General features: G+C 41.1%; 3 protein-coding genes across 4 annotated transcripts; 2 read left to right on the top strand and 1 right to left on the bottom strand.

Moving 5' to 3' along the window:
- Positions 1 to 8: 8 nt before the first annotated feature.
- Positions 9 to 1,861, bottom strand: LOC135789739 (probable aminoacyl tRNA synthase complex-interacting multifunctional protein 2). Of its 2 annotated transcripts, XM_065299718.1 has the most exons (5): positions 1,756 to 1,861; positions 1,305 to 1,698; positions 750 to 935; positions 460 to 694; positions 9 to 400 (listed from the first exon to the last, which is right to left on the bottom strand). In XM_065299718.1, the coding sequence occupies exons 2-5, from the start codon at positions 1,509 to 1,511 to the stop codon at positions 57 to 59; spliced, it is 972 nt and encodes a 323-aa protein (XP_065155790.1). In that variant the 5' UTR covers positions 1,512 to 1,698; positions 1,756 to 1,861; the 3' UTR covers positions 9 to 56. The 2 variants fall into 2 exon arrangements, with proteins under 2 accessions (XP_065155790.1, XP_065155791.1); XM_065299719.1 differs by lacking the exon at positions 1,756 to 1,861 and having other exon boundaries at positions 1,323 to 1,667.
- Positions 1,862 to 1,882: 21 nt separating this feature from the next.
- Positions 1,883 to 13,106, top strand: LOC135789738 (nucleosome-remodeling factor subunit NURF301-like). The gene is given in 16 exon segments (XM_065299717.1): positions 1,883 to 3,211; positions 3,214 to 3,678; positions 3,750 to 4,032; positions 4,102 to 7,787; positions 7,858 to 7,905; positions 7,971 to 8,222; positions 8,276 to 8,760; positions 8,826 to 9,315; positions 9,403 to 9,563; positions 9,824 to 10,046; positions 10,756 to 11,059; positions 11,119 to 11,317; positions 11,389 to 11,825; positions 11,883 to 12,078; positions 12,135 to 12,219; positions 12,279 to 13,106. Coding segments are annotated over 16 exon segments (8,049 nt in total). The 5' UTR covers positions 1,883 to 2,676; the 3' UTR covers positions 12,479 to 13,106.
- Positions 13,107 to 13,361: 255 nt separating this feature from the next.
- On the top strand, positions 13,362 to 14,706 carry LOC135789741 (target of rapamycin complex subunit lst8-like). The gene is made up of 4 exons (XM_065299720.1): positions 13,362 to 13,561; positions 13,619 to 13,981; positions 14,077 to 14,279; positions 14,342 to 14,706. The coding sequence occupies exons 1-4, from the start codon at positions 13,427 to 13,429 to the stop codon at positions 14,604 to 14,606; spliced, it is 966 nt and encodes a 321-aa protein (XP_065155792.1). The 5' UTR covers positions 13,362 to 13,426; the 3' UTR covers positions 14,607 to 14,706.
- Positions 14,707 to 19,156: the final 4,450 nt, after the last annotated feature.

Raw genomic sequence — 19,156 nt, 5'->3', positions numbered from 1 at the left:
GGAAGATATTTAGTTTTAAGTTATTTTATAAGTTATTTATTTACTGTTTAAACAACTTAATTGTAAGCCTCACAATTGTTCATCCATTTAGTCATGCCAACATTGACTTCGCCCGCTCCGGCAGTTTGTTTGATCGCAGAATAAGCGGCTATGTCAACGATGGAGAAATCACCAAAGATGAACTTTTCCTTGCCTAGCTTTTTGTTCAGACGCTGGAAAAGAGGTAAACGCTCGGACTTCGTCTTGGATCGCGAGATGTTGTAGCAAGTGTCCAGGTAGGAGTCCATTTCGATATTATCGTTGTAGTTTAGGGATGATGTCAGGCGGGCTAAGTAACGGAGTAGATTGACTTCCCCCTGGATAGGTCTTGCACCAGTTAGTTCCAACTGATTAACTCCAACTATAAATTCAATAGAATTTTAAACATTAAAATAGGAAATAGGAATTATTTACACTTACTTGTTTTCCAAATTAATCTTACTGTTAAACAAGTCAGATTTGAACTTGTAACAGGTTCTGGGATGCTTTGAACAAAAGCCCGAGTATTTTCAGGCAGTTGAGTTACAGTAGAATGAATGTATGACTGAATATTGATGGTGATTTTATTCTTCCACATTTTCTGCAGTAAAAGTAAGAAGTAAGGTGGGTTTGAAGGGTTTACATTGATTGAAATTTCAGTTGGTAGCAATTTCACCTGAAATATGAAAATTTTCACTTAGAAATTGTTCAAAATTCTTTGTTTTACTTACATTTAGACTATCACATGAACTGGTATTTTTAACATTTCCTTTAATAGCATTTACTGCACATGATGTGGTGGAACTTGTTCTTAAAGTATCTCGAATGGCAGTCATCTGCTTCTTTAGGTCTTCTAACTGTTGAAGAATCACTTCTTGTCTTTGCTGGACTAGTGCCATGGTCATTGTTTGATTATTCTGTAAAATTAATTCAAGTCAGTTAAAATTACACAGAAATTTTTGAATTTGGTCATTGTGGCTAATATTTATGGGTTTTGAGCTATTCTCACTTAATTTTCACTCTTCTCTTGGCATATCAAGTTTGGGGCAGTAATGAACAAATATGCATTCAGTGTGTAATCTAGCAAAGCTTTTTGACAGTTGCTTAACTGAGCTGAATGAGTTAGTTGTGCACCAGCCGGCGGCCGGAATTACCTGCCCGTTCTTGCGTGGCCGCGTCGCGGGTAATAATTTGTGCTTCGGCGACGATTCGGCCGTTTCCAGAACGCGCGCGGTCGCTAATTGCGATTTGTTTTAGTCGGGGGTGTAGTGAACATGCGAATGAACCTTTAAAAACTGCTTAACCTGCTCGCCAACGAGCTCCACGCTGGCCGAGGACGTAGTGCCATTGTTGCTCTTCGCTGCAGTGACGACGCCGTCGCCGTCGATCGCGCCTTGGATGATCGGCAAGCTGTACATGCATGTCGGTAACGTCACGGGCATGTCATGCCGCACAATCGGCCGCATCGCGTACATCTTAATTGGGCCGGCCATTTGCGAAAATATAATTCATTCGGTGAAAAAAAGGCTCGAGTCGATTGTAAATTCTAATATGGTGTGCGGACACGTTGATAAATTGACCTACATGACCTTGAGAGTGCAGGCTGGCCATATCTGGGATATCATGGTCCGGTTCAAGTCATTTTTAAAGTTTATTTTTGGATTTAAGCATAGAAGTCAGCTAAAAACAAGTGCAATTAGTGAAATTCTATTTAATAGTAGTGTTTATAATCGTTACACATGGATTCAGCATTTTAATTTCAAGAATTTGGCAGTTTTTAAAGTGCTACTAATCGAAGTGCGCTACTGTGTACTTGTTTTGAACTTGTTCAAATTTGACAACCGCCGACTCAAAGCACGCTTCCGTTATGCACCGGAAATTACATAATATTAATGCAAAACAATAACCACGGAAATGCAAATCGTCAGGAAGACCGTAAATAAATCAAGTATGATTATTGCAGCGTGTTTTGAAGGTGTTCAAGAAGAAATTGAAGCAATCGCCTAGCAATGCGTGCGATTACGGCGCCATCTGCAGTGACGTCCGTTCATTATCAGTGCTGTGCGCCACGATTGGCCGTCGTTCCCGTCCGTATGTGCTGAATTTTCATCGAAAACGTCGGGATTAAATTGCGATTTCCACCTGAACGGCATCCATCCGCGAGAAAAACGAGCCGGGCGACCTGTGATTCATCTCGTACAGGTAATTTCGTTTTCGAGCGCAATAATCGCCGATACGAATTGTCATGGCGTCCATTGTCGGCGACCAATGAGCGTGCGCGCTGCGAGCGTTGTCCGCCGCATCGCCGTTCGTGCAGCGTCAGTGTGGTTGAGTGTGAGATTAGCGCAGCGCGTCCGTTAATGGCGTAGACAACCCGCCTAAGACGAGGCGCACATTCATAGCCGAAGGCCGCACGCGACCCTCGTGCGGAAAACGTCTCGCCAGAGTAACCAACGGTGCATTCGTGCGAATTTTCTCAGTCGATCAGAGAGCGGTCACGTGACGCCGCCAAATCGAACGCGGCGGCAACGAGTTGCATGGTAAAATGAGCACCGCGATCAGCACGCATTTTTGACATTCGTGTGTTTGTAAATAAAGAGCGCCGCACGTGAGTGACTTGATGGTCGTTGTCAGGGCGACGACGACGACGCGGTGGTAATGTCGGCGCGCGGCTCCAAGAAGCGCGGCCGCCCTCCGAAGGTGCAGGTGCCGGAGCGCACCACCAAGAAGTTCCAATATCAACTGCTCAAAAAGCCGAAATATCTACAGAACCTCAATCGCGGTTCTGACTCACCATTGAGCACACCGTCAGCTTCACGCGCATCATCACCGCAGGTGGAAGCGCCGCGTCGAACACGAGGCACGCGTTCCAGAGGCAAAAAACGCGCGGCCACAACACCCGGAGGTGGTGCGTATCAACGCCGTGGGTATAATCCACAAGCAAGTGAGTACCACGAGTCTGAATATCACTATGGATCAGACTTCGGTGATGATTCTTCGGAGAAATCCGAGCCGGAGGATGAGGTCGTGGTCTCGGCGTCGGATAGTGAAATATCCGTCGCTGATCAATCGACGGACAGCGATTTCTCGCTTAGTAGCTTTAGCACGGTGAGTGGTACACCACGGCGGCCACGGCCTCCAACACCCGAACCGCTGTGGCTGCAAAACAAACCGATACCTCCGCTAGATCTACCAAAAGCTCCGATGATTTACTCGTGCCACGTAACGAGATTATGCCGGTGGTGAGCATCTATGAAGTGCTGCGGCATTTCAGAAACCTGGTGCGTCTTTCTCCGTTTCGGCTGGAAGACTTTTGCGCGGCTATTATGTGCGAGGATCAGAGCAATCTCTTTGCCGAGGTGCACATTATGCTATTGAAGGCTCTCTTCAGAGAGGAAGACTCTCAGCAGACACACTTTGCACCACTTGATCAAAAAGACAGTGTGAATATATCTCTGTATCTTTTGGATTATGTGACTTGGCCGGAGGTGCTCCGTTCGTACGTTGAGAGTGACTCTAGTTTTGACGTGACAGTGTTGAACATTTTGAACACCACAGACTATCCTTACACTAGTTTGGAGAATAAAATCACGGTGATGCGCTTTCTAACTGATCAGTTTCTGACGACGAATCCAGTGCGGGAAGATTTAATAAGTGAAGGTAAGATTAAAATACATTTTGAGGCAAATAAAGCAATAAACTGACGTTTTGTGTTTTTTGAATTTTTTTAGTACCGATGCATTATGACGATCACTGTCGAGTATGTCATAAACTCGGCGACCTGCTATGCTGCGAAACTTGCCCGGCCGTATTCCATCTCGAATGTGTCGACCCGCCGTTGGTTGACGTGCCTGTCGAGGACTGGCAGTGTAATATATGTCGCTCACATCGCGTCAGTGGTGTGGTCGATTGCGTGTTGGACGTGGAGAAACAGGGACAATTGTGTCGGCAGGAGCAGCTCGGCTTTGACCGCTTTGGAAGAAAGTATTACTTTTTATGTCGACGGATATTTATGTAAGTAAATGTTACACTTGTAAAAACGTTGGTTTATGCAATTTCTTTATTTTTATTTCAATATTCTAGTGAAAATGAAGAAAATGATGTGTGGTATTATACGACCACAACGCAATTTGATGAACTACTCAACGTGCTCGATTCGGAAGAAATGGAGGCTGATTTATGCAGAGAACTCAACGATTTCAAGGATGAAATCATTCGTCAAATGGAACTTACCGAAAAGTTAACCAATCAGTTTAAGGGCAACAAGAAGACTTATCTGGAACAGGAAAATCAAGCTATTCTTAAGTCTCGGAGAGAAGCTGATGAAGAAAAAACCGAAGAGGATAAAGAGTTTGAAGAAACCAAAGAAGTTGTGACCACCACTACTACCACTACCGAAATAACTACCACGACAACCACAACAACAATCCGAGGTGAAGACTCCAATGATTCATCAGGTGATAAAGAGAAAGACATTGTGACAAGGTCTAAGACTGGTTCACTCACACCGCGCACATTTAATATCGATGAAATCCGCAAGAGATCAAACTCGATTCTGAACAAAGATGCACTCGGCAATGATGAAAGAATAACGCGATTAAAGTCTCTCCAGATCGCGAACGGTACGTTTATGTATAAGCTCGGTATGGAAAATCAGTTTAAGGGTTACGTGAATCAATTCACAACGAATATCATCGCGTTGAATAAACCTCAGCGAAATGAAGAGCGCGATAAGAAGCGACATTTGAGTCATAAGTTCTCGTTGACGACCGCGTCGGACTTCAAATGGGCTGGGGTAACGACGGGTAATAAAACAGCGTTACTGCAAACGCTACGACAGACGCTTGTACAACTGGAGCAGGCTATACAGGCTCCATTTATGCACCCCAACTGGCCGCTGTTGAAGAAAACTTGGCTGGGTGTGGTGAATCAATGCCAACATGCGAAGGACTTTGCGAAAGCGCTAATTGTTTTGCAGGCTTGTATCAAGCCGTGTATGTTTGCAAATGTGTGGCATGATCAATTAGGACATATTAAACTTGTGAGGGTTACAGCCGCCGAACGTGAAGAGCGCAAAAAGGTTGAGAAACGAGAGAAGAAAGAGCGCGAAGAGGAAGAGGAACGAAATAGATTGATTATTTCTAGTTATGTTAAGTATACAATGAGTTTTAAGCATCAATTGTGGAAGCAGAAGGGGGAAGAGTATCGCATCCATGGTCGTTGGGGATGGTTGTGGTATTCGACGGCGCGGATGGTGAATTTCGTTAATTCTAAAGAGTGTGGACTCGCGGCAGGACCGCTGAAGACCATGGTTCAGGTGCGAACGAAAGACGGCTTGAAACTCATCGCTGTCGATAAAGAAATGTATAATCACCTCAAGAAAAATTTTGAGATTGATGATGGCGGTATTAAAGACGAAATTAAGTTGGAAGATGATGCAATGGACATTGAAGAAGATACGACCATGCAAGGTGATGATGTTATTCCTGCAGTATTAAAAGATTTAAAAATTGTACGACCAGTGAAATATTTTGAAGAAATTGATGTCAGCAAAGCATTAACTGCGTCGGGCCGACTTTTATATCCAAAGATAGCGAAAAAGTCGAGTCTTGACGAGTTGCTCACACGGAGAATTCATCTGCGGGCAATCGAAGAGAGGAAAATCGCTCAGGCGAAGTCGGAAAGTCAGACCACCGATTCGACTGATACCAATGAGGACGTTGATGTGGAATCAACAGATAATCCAGTGAATAATACATCAACGTCGCAAGCGCCCGCGACACCAGTCAGTAAAGAAATGCTCAATAACATCGCGAAGAAAATTCAACAGTTGAGACTTCACTATACTGCAATTTCAAAGTTTGGGAAGGAGTTTCAGTGTTATTCGAAGGGTTGCAATTCCAACAATGTCGCATCAAGTTGTTACTCGCCGATTTGTGTTCAAAGGAATAAAGTTCGTAAAGAGCTGCTGTTTCTGCTGCGGAAGGCGAATGTACATACGAATCAAAAATTGGGATTGACTCTCAATACAGCAAATAATGGTAGTAATATTAAGACGACTTCAATTCTGGAGGCTAAGCTGACGGAACCTTCGAGCACGTCAGCGACGAGTGGTGAATTAGCGAAAGTTGGTGCTTCCGAAAAGGATGTGGACGCAGCTGACAATGAAGCTACTTTACGAAGCAATTTAGTTACCACTCTTTTACAAGCGACTGTTTGTGATGATCAGGTTTATGCAGGTATGATCCCAATGGAGAATCCTCCTTTCATCAAAGACGAACCTTTCGATGCTGATGATTGGAATGAACTGGTAGCTTCCAATCAAATTGCAGCCGAGCGCGAAGATGTTAAAAATGTAAAGAAGCCGAAGAAGCGCGACGTAGAATTATTGAGCGATTCCGAGCAACATCAAGAAGTTGACATGGAAATTGATATGACCCCTGAGGATGTTAAGGAGATGATTCTTGGTGGTGGAAATAGCAAGAGTAGTAATAGTAGTTCCACGAGTAGCACTAGTAATAATGGTACTGGTAGGGCAACTAGAAGTAAATCGATTATTACCACCACAACAACAACTACAGTCACTTCTACGACCACTTCATCAAAAACACTAGTTGATGGTGTTGTGAAAAAGGAGTCTGTTTCTGCGAAGAAAACCAAGGAGGAAACTAATACAACCGTTTCAAATGGTAGGACTATTCAGACATTGAATGCCAAGTCCCAAACACAATCACATTCAACATACCACGCAGCTTGGAATCGAAGATTCTGCGCAATGAAAAGCGCGAGACGCGAAGAGAGTACAGTAAAGTCTGAAACCACCGTTGATGGCTTTGAACGTGTTTACTCCTCGACCAAAACTCAGGGTAAAGTTTACCTGAAACGGATTACCATTATAGGAGCTGATAAAAAGAAGAAGAAGGGTGCTGTGAAGTATCCACAGTGTTCCACCTTCAAAACTGTGAAAAATTTCCGCTCACTTTTTGTATTACCCAAACACGAGTCTAAGAAACTAGCTCGCAATGCAGGTAGGATTTATATCAATGGTTTCAACGCGATGGCAAAGAGCAATAGCTTGGTATGGCCTTATCCTTGCGCTCGACCATTATTTAAAACTTGCTGGGTCTTCCGGACCGTGAACCTCAAATCAATCGCAACTGCCGCTTTACAGTTAAAAATCCTCTGGGCGTGTTTACGTTGGGATGATATGCAAGTAAAACCGCAGAATCAAGATGGTAAACATCAAATCACAACAGAGACTGAGATTTTGAGCTTGGAGCTGTTGAAGCATAGGCATACTGGGCCGTTCATGGAACGCACACAATATTTGAGGAGAAAGGTGGTGATTCCTTTGGAGTTGCCGAAGACTGTAAGAGAAGTTACTTCCATTAGAAGCGGATTGCGGAAGAGGAAGAGGCCCGAGTCGCCGCAGAGTACAGATCCGCAGGTTACCGAAGAATGGGTGGATGAGGATAAGTTGGAGCTGTGGGAGATTAAACAATATGGTGAAAAGTTGGAGAGGCAACAACAACAGGTAATCACGCGTAGTCGGACTGGTAATCTTCCTCCGGCACGGGTTATTTCTGAAACTACGGATGGGATTTCACCGGCAAAAGTATTGGTCACATCTAAACAGGGTGCTGAAGACTTTAAAGAAAAGATGGAGCAACAACTTCGGCTACAGAGAGCTGCACACCAACAAAAACGTGCGTTAGAGTTGAAGAATGCTCAAGGACAAATTATTAAGATTGGAGGTGCTGCTACACAAGGTAAGTTTGGTTTTATTTTTGCATGTTTCGTTGAAAAAGCTAAATTTAACATTAACTTCCCTTGGTAAAGCTGCTTCTACTGCACAAGCAACTACAACTAAAACAATACAACCGAAAGGTAACACACTTTCGATTTAAATTTAAAATTATATCAGTTTTGTTGGCATTTTACTTTTTCTGTAGTTACTCCAGATGGTAAACTGCAAGTTGTGAAGAGTGTAATGCCTGGTCAAGCTGGCAAGACTTTAACTTCACTTCTCACTGCAAATAACACCGCTGGCGGTAAGCAGTTCACTGGAAGACGCATTTTCATGACCAAAGCCGCCGATGGCACTACACGCGTCCTCACTGGAAGTCCACAAATCATTAAAGGCCCCGGTGGTAACCAAATGATCAAGTTACAACCCAATCAACAAGTCGCCCAAACTGCCACAGGTAACTATCAACAATATATTGGTATACACAAAATGTGACTCATTGATTTTTAGCAACACCAACAGTTACTGCAGCACCGCAAACGCCGAAACAAGAAACTACGCCGCAAAGAGTACAAATCATGAGAACACCTGATGGTCGGTTTACTGTGAAGGGTTTGATGCCCGGTCAGCAATTGGTGCAAATGCCCGATGGAAAATTACAGGTGTTAAGTACTACCGTCTCGTCTGCTACTCCAACTGCGACAAGTTCTTCGGTTAAACCGACGGTAGCTGCGACGCCGACTTTGACTACGACAATTGCCGCCAATAAAATTGTAAAGACTCCTACAGGAAAGGTCATATTACAAACGGTCGGCAACAAGTTGCCAACCAATCTCACCACGCCGACTAAACAAATCATTATCAAGCAAGCGGCGGTAACGCCTACTACGCCACAAACACAACAAAAGCTTGCCACCTCCATTGTTGTTTCTGGCACGCCAATGATTCAACAGCAAGTTGTTACCACTAGTGCCATTGGGCAACAACAACAACAGGTATCTTGATTATCGTTTTATTTTTTATTTTATGCCTTGACTAATCTTTTTGCTGCAACTTTCAGATAATTACGAATCAAATTGTGGTGAACAATCAAAACCTGGCCGCGCAGATTGCGCAGGGTAAAGTTCAGGTGGCCACTATCAACGGTCAGCAAGTACTCATTCGCCCTACGGGTAATAATCAAGCGCAGATTGTCGCGCAGCTTACGCCAAGCGCGGTGACTACATCGCAAGTATCACCGCAGCAGCAGGTACAGCAGATTACACAGCCAGTTGTACAACAGCAGGTGATCACTACTGCAGCTAAACAGGTCGAACAACAAGCGCAACAACAGTCAGTTGCAGCTAAAGTAGACAATTCCATTGACCCAGCTACCATGGAGCATTTACTCGCTGGGCAACCGCCTGGTACGGTGATAAAGTGCGTAACTGCTCAAGTGATACAAACTCAGCAAGGGCCGCGAATTGTTTTGCAAGGACTCCAGGGTGCTGATTTTACTCCACAACAATTGGCAGCTGTACAACAGCAGGTTAAACAACAACTACTTAAAGGTATGTATTTAATTAAAGTATTTCTTTTTCCATCTACATAGATGCACATGTTATATTGTATGATTTTAATTGTGTTTGTTTTTACAGCCCAAGCATCAACTGGCAAACAGGGAGTTTTGGGTCCAACGAAGATTTACCTCGCGGTTCAACCGAATCAGACCGATGCGGGAGGAGCTGCCACAGTCGACGCCCCGCCTCCTTTGACACCGGTGGTGCAGAATGTGCAGCAAGAGATCCAACCGCAGCAGGTATGCAACCTAAACAACTTTAAAAATTACCGCTTAATAATTTCAACGCTTTTTTGCTTGTTATTTCTCTAATCATTGACTAAACTCGCGCACGTTGTGATGCTTTTATCAATAATTTTATTATATTTATTAACTGGGAATGCTATTACTGAAATAAATTGACTGACATGCTTTTAGAAGGTTGATTTCTTTTTATAAGTACCTTAACGCATTTCTGTTTGAAATATTGCCGCAACGCGTTTCATGAATACTCGTTGTAGGTCGTGGAGCAACGTCAGGTGCTCGTCAATGGGCAGCAGACGAACAGTGCACTGCTGCAGGCGATGAAGACCAACATGCTGGAGGGTACTATGTCTGCCCAGACGGCGGTGCCACAACAACCTCAACCGCAGCAGCAGATTGTCGCCTCGGCAACGACGGCGATCGCGCCCGCTCTCGTGGAGAACAAGCAGTTTGTCGTCACGCCGGACTACATTCAGCAAAGTATGTTAATTTACCATCAACCTTCCGTTATTGTTTACAATCCGAATTGCGCGTACCCATTGCAAAACGACTACATCACTCATACCTACCATCATATTAATCATCAGTAGGCGAGTAGGGTGGCGAGCGAAATGTTAAACATGAAACTTACAAGTGCGCTAAACAAATCAGTTGAACACACGCGCGCGCGCGCGCGCGTTTTAAGAATGCGACCAGATTATCTAAGCCATGTGTTGTTGTTGTTTCCGTAACGAATAAGCGAATGAGTGGTGGTGTTGACTGATTGATTGGTTGGTCTCACACACACACGAGGTTTGTTTCTCTCTATTCCTTCGACTGTGATATTTTGCGAGCGAAACCAAAGCAATCACCAAAGCGGTGGCGCATGCGACTAACATAGGATAGATGAACAAGCACACAATTTGTACCAAAACCTCTAATTTCTCTCTTTTTGTATGTTTCCAAATTACGAATGAAATAAAAACGTTTACGAAAACCGAACACATGTGCGAAGATAATTTATATTGTGTCCAACTGTTTTGTTATTTTTATTTTAAGTTTCACAAATTATTACTTTCTGTCGTTTTGCTTTGGGTTTTCACTTTTTTTGAGTTTTACTATTCTTGTGTTTTATATTTACTCTTTACGCTCACACTTGCGCCATCATCCCTACGATCCTGACATTGTTTTCTCTTTTCGCACGCTTCAGCTATTCGAACGGCGTTGAAGCAGGAGAATCTTAATCCTGAGATTGAAGAGAAGTTGCTCCAGCTGCAGAGGTACCAAGAAAAACAAATGAAAAACGATGATACACCTTCAATGGGCGGACGTACAGCCGGCGGCCATAATTCGATGCGGAATGTTACGCCCATGAATGTGGTACGGAAACGCCCATTGAGTATGTCACGCGGTGATGAGGACGACGACGAATGGGTCATGGATACTCCAAAACGGCCACGCCCCAGTCGCAATCCTCTGGAAACCATCAAACGAGACCATGATCATCATCAAAGGTAATTTAGTGGTATTTTTAAAGATTTCAATGATGTTTAATGTAAACTTTTTGATATAGTTCCGTGGAAAACGTGATAAAACCTATGATTCCATCCCGAAATAAACGAGTTATCGTGAAGGAGCTTACTCCTGAACAGCGGGCCACGTCTATGAAGACCAAGGCGATGGTCAGTTTGTTTAGACACAAGGAAATCTTGAAGAAAGATATTCTACGGAAGCGCGCCCTGCTCGAGAAGGAACTCCAAGCTGAGATTCATGTAAGTAATCTTAACAATATCATTATTATTAATAATATACTAAAATTCGTTATTTTCTTTTGTATCTTTAGAAGGAAGTTGCTGATGAAGTGGCTGCCACGCGAGTTGAACAAGATAGTGATCGCATATCCAAGCCGGATGAACCTACGCGAACTCCATCGACGGGCAGTAGTCGTCGCAAAGCAAATGCGGTGCCCCAACCAACGACGCCTGTGATTGAGAAACCATCGAACAAGTCATCGCATCGTCGTTCCGGTGGCCATAAAATGGCCGTATCGCCCGGTAAAAATAAGAAGGAGAAACTGTACTGCATTTGTCGAACGCCATACGACGAGACCAAATTCTACGTGGGTTGCGACCTGTGTAACAATTGGTTCCATGGAGACTGCGTCGGAATTACCGAGGAGGCTAGCAAAAACATTTCTGAGTTTATTTGTCGAGAGTGTAAGCATGCGCGCGAGACTCAAGAATTGTTTTGTTTGTGTCGCCAGCCATATGACGAATCTCAGTAAGTTTTGAATTTTGTATGATTTCGAAAATTGTGTTAACTTTGTTTGTTTAACAGGTTTTATATTTGCTGCGATCGATGTCAGGATTGGTTCCATGGGCGTTGCGTTGGCATCTTGCAGTCGGAGGCTGATAATATCGACGAGTACATTTGTCCAAATTGTCAGCGGAATTCTTCTGTGAACTACGCGAATATGAAGGACCTTAGTAACAAGAATTTCGACGAGTTGCGAAGATTAATCAAGCAAATTCAGGTATGACATGAAACGATTGTTGTATGTATTGTTTGCTAACGTTTTTATATTTTCAGGCTCACAAAAGTGCATGGCCGTTTGTGGAGCCTGTGGACCCGACCGAAGCTCCGGATTACTACAAGGTCATCAAAGAACCAATGGGTAAATATCACGCACTAAACTTTCGTGGAGAAAATTTTAATTTTTATATTTTTGTACAGATTTACAAAAAATTGAAAATAAAATCAACGAGCGAATCTACAACAAGTTAAGCGAATTCATCGGCGACATGACGAAGATTTTCGACAACTGCCGCTATTACAACCCCAAGGAGTCGCAGTTCTTCAAATGCGCCGAATCCCTGGAGGCATACTTCGTCAACAAGATAAAATGTCTGCGGGAGAAATTATACGACAACTGAGTCGTTCGGTAGTTTTTACGAAAGCATAGTATGCAGATCTCAAATGAAAACCACACGAGTGGGTTAATAAGGCAGGCAAAAAATCAATTATTATCACAGCGCTGAATGATTGTTCGGTATGAAATATGCAGCAATCTTCGAAACTTCTCTTCGCGTGCTCGGGGAGGCAAATCAAAATGGCGTCCAAGCTGCTTTCACATAACGCTCGTGCACGCCCGATGAGCAGCGTCTTTGTACATAAAATTTTCTGTATTATGATGTGTAGGAGTTTTCTTTTTAAATTAATTTGTAGGTAATTTTTTACATAGTGCGTGCGGCACGGCGCGCGATCGTTTTATATATTATCGAGCTCGAGCCTGTTTTTCACGTCACCTCATGATAAGTTCATCCAACACTGATTTTGATATCATTAGATGGAAATCATCTTTTGTGATTTTTATGTTGGTTATCTTATCGTTTACTCTTACATTTAACTCGCAACATTGTTGTCTTCAGAAATTAATTAGTTTTGTTTAGCGTTTGGCCAGTTCTGTCACTCGGAATGCGATGCCATTTTTGTATATAATTATTCATAATACAGATGTATAATTTCTCATTCCTTTTCAACTATTAAATAATTTAACAAATACGAGAAGTCTTTTTGTACATAAGCCACGCCTTGATTGTGGGCGTGACTGGAACATTGCTAATATGGTATTAATGTTGGTTGTCACAATTTTACAGGTTTAAGTAATTTAAACGCTACTCTACATATTGTCTTCGGTTTTTCATCAAGACGAAATTAATTTGTTATTTTTAATTTAGTTTAAATCAACTAATTATTTGTACATCCTGTGTATTAGTTTATTTTGACCTTGTGCGTCTGTCATTTTTACCGAACTTTGCCGACCTCTTGGTGTAAAACATAACCTAAGAATTTTTCTTGTTTTATCTGGTTGTAAACAAAACATGACGATGACGGGAGATCAACAGCTTCCGGAGAACGAACAAATTATATTGGCGACGGCTGGTTACGACCACACAATAAAATTATGGCAGACACACAGTGCTATTTGTCAGCGCACAATGCAACATTCCGAATCAGTAAGTTATCAGTAGAAAATCTTATGTTAGATGTTAAATGTTCATGTATGTTTCCAGCAAGTAAATATGTTAGAAATCACACCAAATCGCAACTTACTTGCTGCTGCGAGTTATCAGTACATTCGAATGTATGATTTGGGATCAAATACTCCAACTGCTATAATCACCTATGAGGGTGTATCTAAGAATATAACCTGTGTGGGATTTAATAATAGAGGTTCATGGATGTATTCTGGTGGTGAAGATGGAAAGGTACGTATATGGGACGTCGAGCGATCAACGAATATTTCACACTCGTATGATGTGAATGCTCCTATTACCAGTGTCAAGTTGCATCCTAATCAAGTAGAACTTATTATTGGTGATCAAAACGGAACTATACATTCATGGGATATGAGGACTAATGCTGCATTACAATATGTAAGTTGTAAGCTGAGTTTGTTTGTTTAGATTGTCAAGCTTTTATTTTTCTTGAGGTCTGTCTATAAATTTATATACTGTGAAACAAATTTCAGATTCCTGATGGAGATAGTATGATCCTTGATGTGGCCATTAATCCAACTGGTACTACCCTAGCTGCTGTTAACTCAAAAGGCAAATGTTACATTTGGTCTCTGGTGGGTGGTGAAGGTGATGAGCCTATAATTCTGCAACCATTGAAGGTGTTCGAACCACACACGCGACATGCGCTGAAATGCAAATTCAGCCCAAATTCTAGGTAAATATAATGATGAATAGTTTATGTTATTTTATTTCATACTGACTTAATTGGTCTTGCAGCATGTTTGTCACGACATCGGCAGATCATTCGGCGAAAATCTTTAAGACCAGCGACTATTCTTTAGTGCAAGAGCTTCGACACAACGACCAAAGATGGGTTTGGGATGCGGCTTTTAGCGCCGACTCAATGTATCTATTTACGGGGTCTTCTGATAACGCTGCGAGATTATGGAATGTAAATACAGGTAAAATTGAACGGGAGTACTGTGGTCATCAGAAAGCAATTACATCGATTGCCTTCAGGGATGTTGTTATGGCTATATGAATATTTAACAACTGCGTATTTGTAAACTATATTTATATAGAAATGATTTGTTATTCATGAATTTCGTTAAGATTTAAAAAAAAAACTGGACCGATTTCAACTATTGTTTATTTATATGAGGGACCCTCACTTGATTTGGTATGATCAGTTTACGACAACACAGGGTATGAAAAGAGTCACAACCGAAGAAAATGGAACCTTAAGGGCTGCGATTGACTGCTGGACGACTCAGGCACGACTGAGCTGATATTTTTGTGATTTTTCGTTTTTATAACTTTTGAAATTTTTTCTATTTAAAATAATATGGTTGAATGAATGGTTTGCTTTAAAATTAAGCAATTACTTTTTCGTCTTTTCTGGAAGGTTGGAAGCAGTGCAAAATGTAGAGAAACTCTCTAGTTCTATTCTGGCGTAGAGAAATTCTAAGAACGTCAATTAGTTCACTAAATACACGTGGTTGTTCTCGCCGTGTTTTCAAAATTTTTATGTCGAAATATTGTTCATCAAATGCAGTTTTTTTGCAATAATAGTTTCCGATTCAGAGATTAATCGTAATTAAAAGTTCCGTGCATAGTACCAGTACAATTCTTCTCATGTTCTGCACTACCACACTGAAAGTATCACTGTTTATAAACAAACATGTTTTCTTATCTCGTGCAATTTTTGTGCGACCGCCACGCGGTTGGCTTGTGTACCACGTTAGTCTCATTTTTGTCGTCAGGTGATCTGCACGCACATTTTCTTCATTATTCTTGAGTTCCTTAATTTATCCTTGCATTGTTACGTAATCTTTCTATGCTTTTTCGCGATTGTACGCGAGTGATGTGAAGCGTTCGTTAAACGCTGATTGTACATACGTGGAGGTAAAACGTGAGTGATGTTCCGTCGGATACTATTTTGTTTTATACGCGTAATTCATCATTCTTATAATGTGAATAATTATGGTCCTTGCAAGTTATTGGATATGACAAAACGCAAAAATTTATTTTGAATCAAGGTATGTTCTCGCATTTCATCAGGCATATGCAAATCAAATTGATTTATTAATTGACTTCACTTGTTTTTTACTTTAACCGCGTGGCCTTAAGCAGACAAATAATTTATGTCGCTGTTGCAACACATATCGTTGATTTGCATTACGAATTCAATACATTGTTTCGTTTTCGTTTAACGCATAAATAAAAAAGATTAAAATGGCCGTCGGCCACGTTCTTGATCTTCTGGCGGCTTACCGGGCTGGTCGCCAGTTGTTTTACATGATTAAAAATAAAAATGCTATTTTGTTATGTTTTGTTACTCTTTTACTTTGCTTTGATTTGCGCTGCAAACATTTTGATTTTTTAAATTAAATTCAAAATTAAATTTTCATCTCTTCGATTTCCATTTTCCAATCTTCCATAATCTATAATTTTCTGGTTGTTATCTCTTTTTGTTTAGAAGATATGCGCTGTCGAAAATCGTCGATAAAAACTATCAATTAATAATAATATCATAATAATTATAATAATATTATAATTAGATTCATTTATTTTGAATAAGTATATCCTATTGACTTCTATATTTGAAGTTTTGAGTTATGTGTAAAAATTGCTATTTATTTAGATAGGGTGGTACATGCGCACTCTCGTGTACGTGTGATACACGGACACGGCCACTTAAGAACGTGACCACTCACTGATACATAGGCAATCGCTCACTACCTCATATGTATGCCACACTTTTTGAATCGCTTTGTATTTTCTGGAGGTACAATAAAGTATTCTCAGGTAGCGCAACGATGCATGTTTTAACTAAAAATATTCCTGCGAGTGAAAGTCGACGTGCACAGTTGTGATACCGGCACGCAGCTCTTAGTTCGTGCGGCAGATAAGAGTACTCCGTCGAGTATTCGTGTTTCTCGTTGTAAATTCGGTATATCGCGTTATATTTTATTAAATTTAGTGTTAATTGCCGTGTTTGGTCATTCGGTAAATATTTATCGCGTATGTAATCTTCGGAATTCAATATTGTGTGTGTTTATTACATTTTCGCGTGGATTGATCGGTTGCCGTCGGACGCCGGCCGGCCGGCTTTGTTTGTGATTATAAATAATATTTTGGACTTGTGCGAACCATTTTTGACTATTGCACAACTCGTTGGCTCAATGCGTTACCTGGTACGAATACTAATTTAAATAATTATGGAGAACAAGACGAAATTTTTGGTAAAATTTGGGTTCCGAAATTTGTCCGAAATTGTGTAACTAATGTTTTGTTTTTTCTTTATTTCAGTATCTACTCACATTTGATTTGCGGTATTCGATACACTGGTAAGTAAAACTTTTATCATTCATAGTACTTGCTTTCCTGATTTCTTGCAATTAAAAAATTGATATCCATTGAGGAAATCTTTGCTTCAATAAATGCTTCAATAAAACTCAAATCATAAATCATAATTTCATGATTTAAATTTTAGTTCATTAGCATGAACTAAAAATCATAAAATAGAATTGTTTTATTATTTTCTAAGTTGAATACGTAATCCATACGCGTAAATAATTGTAAAATCCAAGAAAATCACAAATTATTTTAATAAATATATTTTATAAATTAAATAGAATTGTATTAATTTTGAAGACCGTTCTATTACCAGCGTTTGTGTATAAACAATAGCATGATCCAAAAATCATAAAATAGAATTGTATTCGTTTTGAATCATATCAGCGTTTGTGTATAAACTACTTTCTTATCGCATTAGCCGTGCGAGATGCTACGCGTAAGATTTTCGTCGCGCTGTCGCATGCAGCACATTTTAGTTTAGTTCATATCACAGATACCGTGTCTATTGCAATTCGTGCACAAGTTCGCGTGCCGTCGACGCGTAGCCGGCTTTGCGCATCTATTGCAATTTGCGCACAAGGTCGCATGCCATCGACGCACTGCCAGCTTTACGCATCTACTGCTTTTACCTGCCGGGTCTATGAAGCAGGCACAGAGTCTTATAGTGAACTGTCGCATCCTTGCGTGCACAGTTCCGGCAAGCGCTATCGATGAATTGCAGCCAGTTGCGGGCCGGTCGCTGGAGTATCTGGACGTATTTCCGGCAACGCGTATCGTTTTCTAAATTTGCATGTTCGGTCATCAATCGACTTAGTTGTAACATGCATCTGCAGTGTTATGTTAGTGATTAATTGCGCGTTTATGTTCCTAAAAGTGTTTTTTGCTCGGTTTTGATGCGGTTTTGTGTTGATTGTTAATTATAACCTCGTAATTCAAATGTATGAAATATATTTGTTTTAATTATTGTTTTCGTTTAGTTACAGCATTCGTTGTGCCTGGTAGTCCGATAAGCTGTACACTGGTAAGTTTATAAACAAGTTTTCTATTTATCACGTACTACTTGCCTGCTGGGTCGATGAGATGGGGGTCAGCTGATTGCTCTTAAATCGCAAATACAAAAAAAATAGCAAAGAATTAACGATTGCCGGGGCCCACGGATATTCCCCGGGGTCCGCGCTCGCCCTCGACGGCCCTTATTGAATCTCCCTGTAGTTTTTTTTGTATAACACGCGAACGCGATGTCACAATAAGTTCCGAATAATTTTTCCAGATGCAGAGTTTAATTCTGTATCTCCATGTATCGAAATTTATTGCGAGAAAATTCCGTAACGCGAGTTATATTGTAAGTTGTGTGTGTGCACTGTGCACCGTAGTATTCGTTGCGCTAGGAATTGTAGTTTTTTTTAGCATAACACGCGAACGCAGAATCACAATAAGTTCGGAATAATTTCCCCAGATGCAGAATTTAATTTTATAACTCCCTGTATTGAAATTTATTGCGAAAAAATTCCGTAACGCGAGTTATATTGAAAATTGTGTGTATACGCACTAGTACTCGTTGCGCTAGGAATTGTAGTTTTTTGATATAAACCACGAACGCGGTGTCACAATAAGTTCGGAATAATTTTTCCAGAAGCAGAATTCAATTCTGTATCTCCCTGTATTGAAATTTATTGCGAAAAAAATTCGTAACGTGAGTTATATTGTAGGTTGTGTGTGTGCACCGTAGTACTTGTTGCGCTAGGAATTGTAGTTTTTCTACCATAGCACGCGAACGCAGAGTCACAATAAGTTCGGAATAATTTCCTCAGATGCAGAATTTTATTCTGTATCTCCCTGTATTAAAGTTTATTGCGAAAAAATTCCGAAACGCGCGTTATATTGAAGGTTGTGTGTGTGCACCGTAGTATTCGTTGCGCTAGGAATTGTAGTTTTTTAGCATAACACGCGAACGCAGAGTCACAATAAGTTCGGGATAATTTCCTCAGATGCAGAATTTAATTCTGTATCTCCTTGTGTTGAAATTTATAGCGAGAAAACCCCGTAACGCGAGTCATATTGAAAGTTGTGTGTGTGCACCGTAGTACTCGTTGCACTCGGAATTGTAGTTCATTTAGCATAACACGCGAACGCAAAGTCACAATAAGTTCGGAATAAATTCCCCAGATACCGAATTTAATTTTGTATCTCCCTGTATTAAAGTTTATTGCGAAAAAATTCCGTAACGCGAGT

This window comes from Atheta coriaria, unplaced genomic scaffold (genome assembly GCF_025399875.1).
Source record: "Atheta coriaria isolate IRGN ID8LTWV9N9 unplaced genomic scaffold, Caltech_Dcor_3.1 hic_scaffold_3_pilon, whole genome shotgun sequence".
In the NCBI taxonomy this organism is placed as follows: Eukaryota; Metazoa; Arthropoda; class Insecta; order Coleoptera; family Staphylinidae; genus Dalotia; species Dalotia coriaria.
This window is presented reverse-complemented; position numbering and strand designations above follow the sequence as displayed.

Excerpts from the sequence above, each read along its gene's own strand:
- LOC135789739 (XM_065299718.1), bottom strand. The coding sequence starts at position 1,511 with ATGGCCGGCCCAATTAAGATGTACGCGATGCGGCCGATTGTGCGGCAT. Across the intron at positions 695-749 it reads GTTCATGTGATAGTCTAAAT|GTGAAATTGCTACCAACTGA; the intron begins GTAAGTAAAACA and ends TTCATATTTCAG. Across the intron at positions 401-459 it reads AAGATTAATTTGGAAAACAA|TTGGAGTTAATCAGTTGGAA; the intron begins GTAAGTGTAAAT and ends TTGAATTTATAG.
- LOC135789741 (XM_065299720.1), top strand. The coding sequence starts at position 13,427 with ATGACGATGACGGGAGATCAACAGCTTCCGGAGAACGAACAAATTATA. Across the intron at positions 13,982-14,076 it reads CTAATGCTGCATTACAATAT|ATTCCTGATGGAGATAGTAT; the intron begins GTAAGTTGTAAG and ends AACAAATTTCAG. Across the intron at positions 14,280-14,341 it reads AAATTCAGCCCAAATTCTAG|CATGTTTGTCACGACATCGG; the intron begins GTAAATATAATG and ends TTGGTCTTGCAG.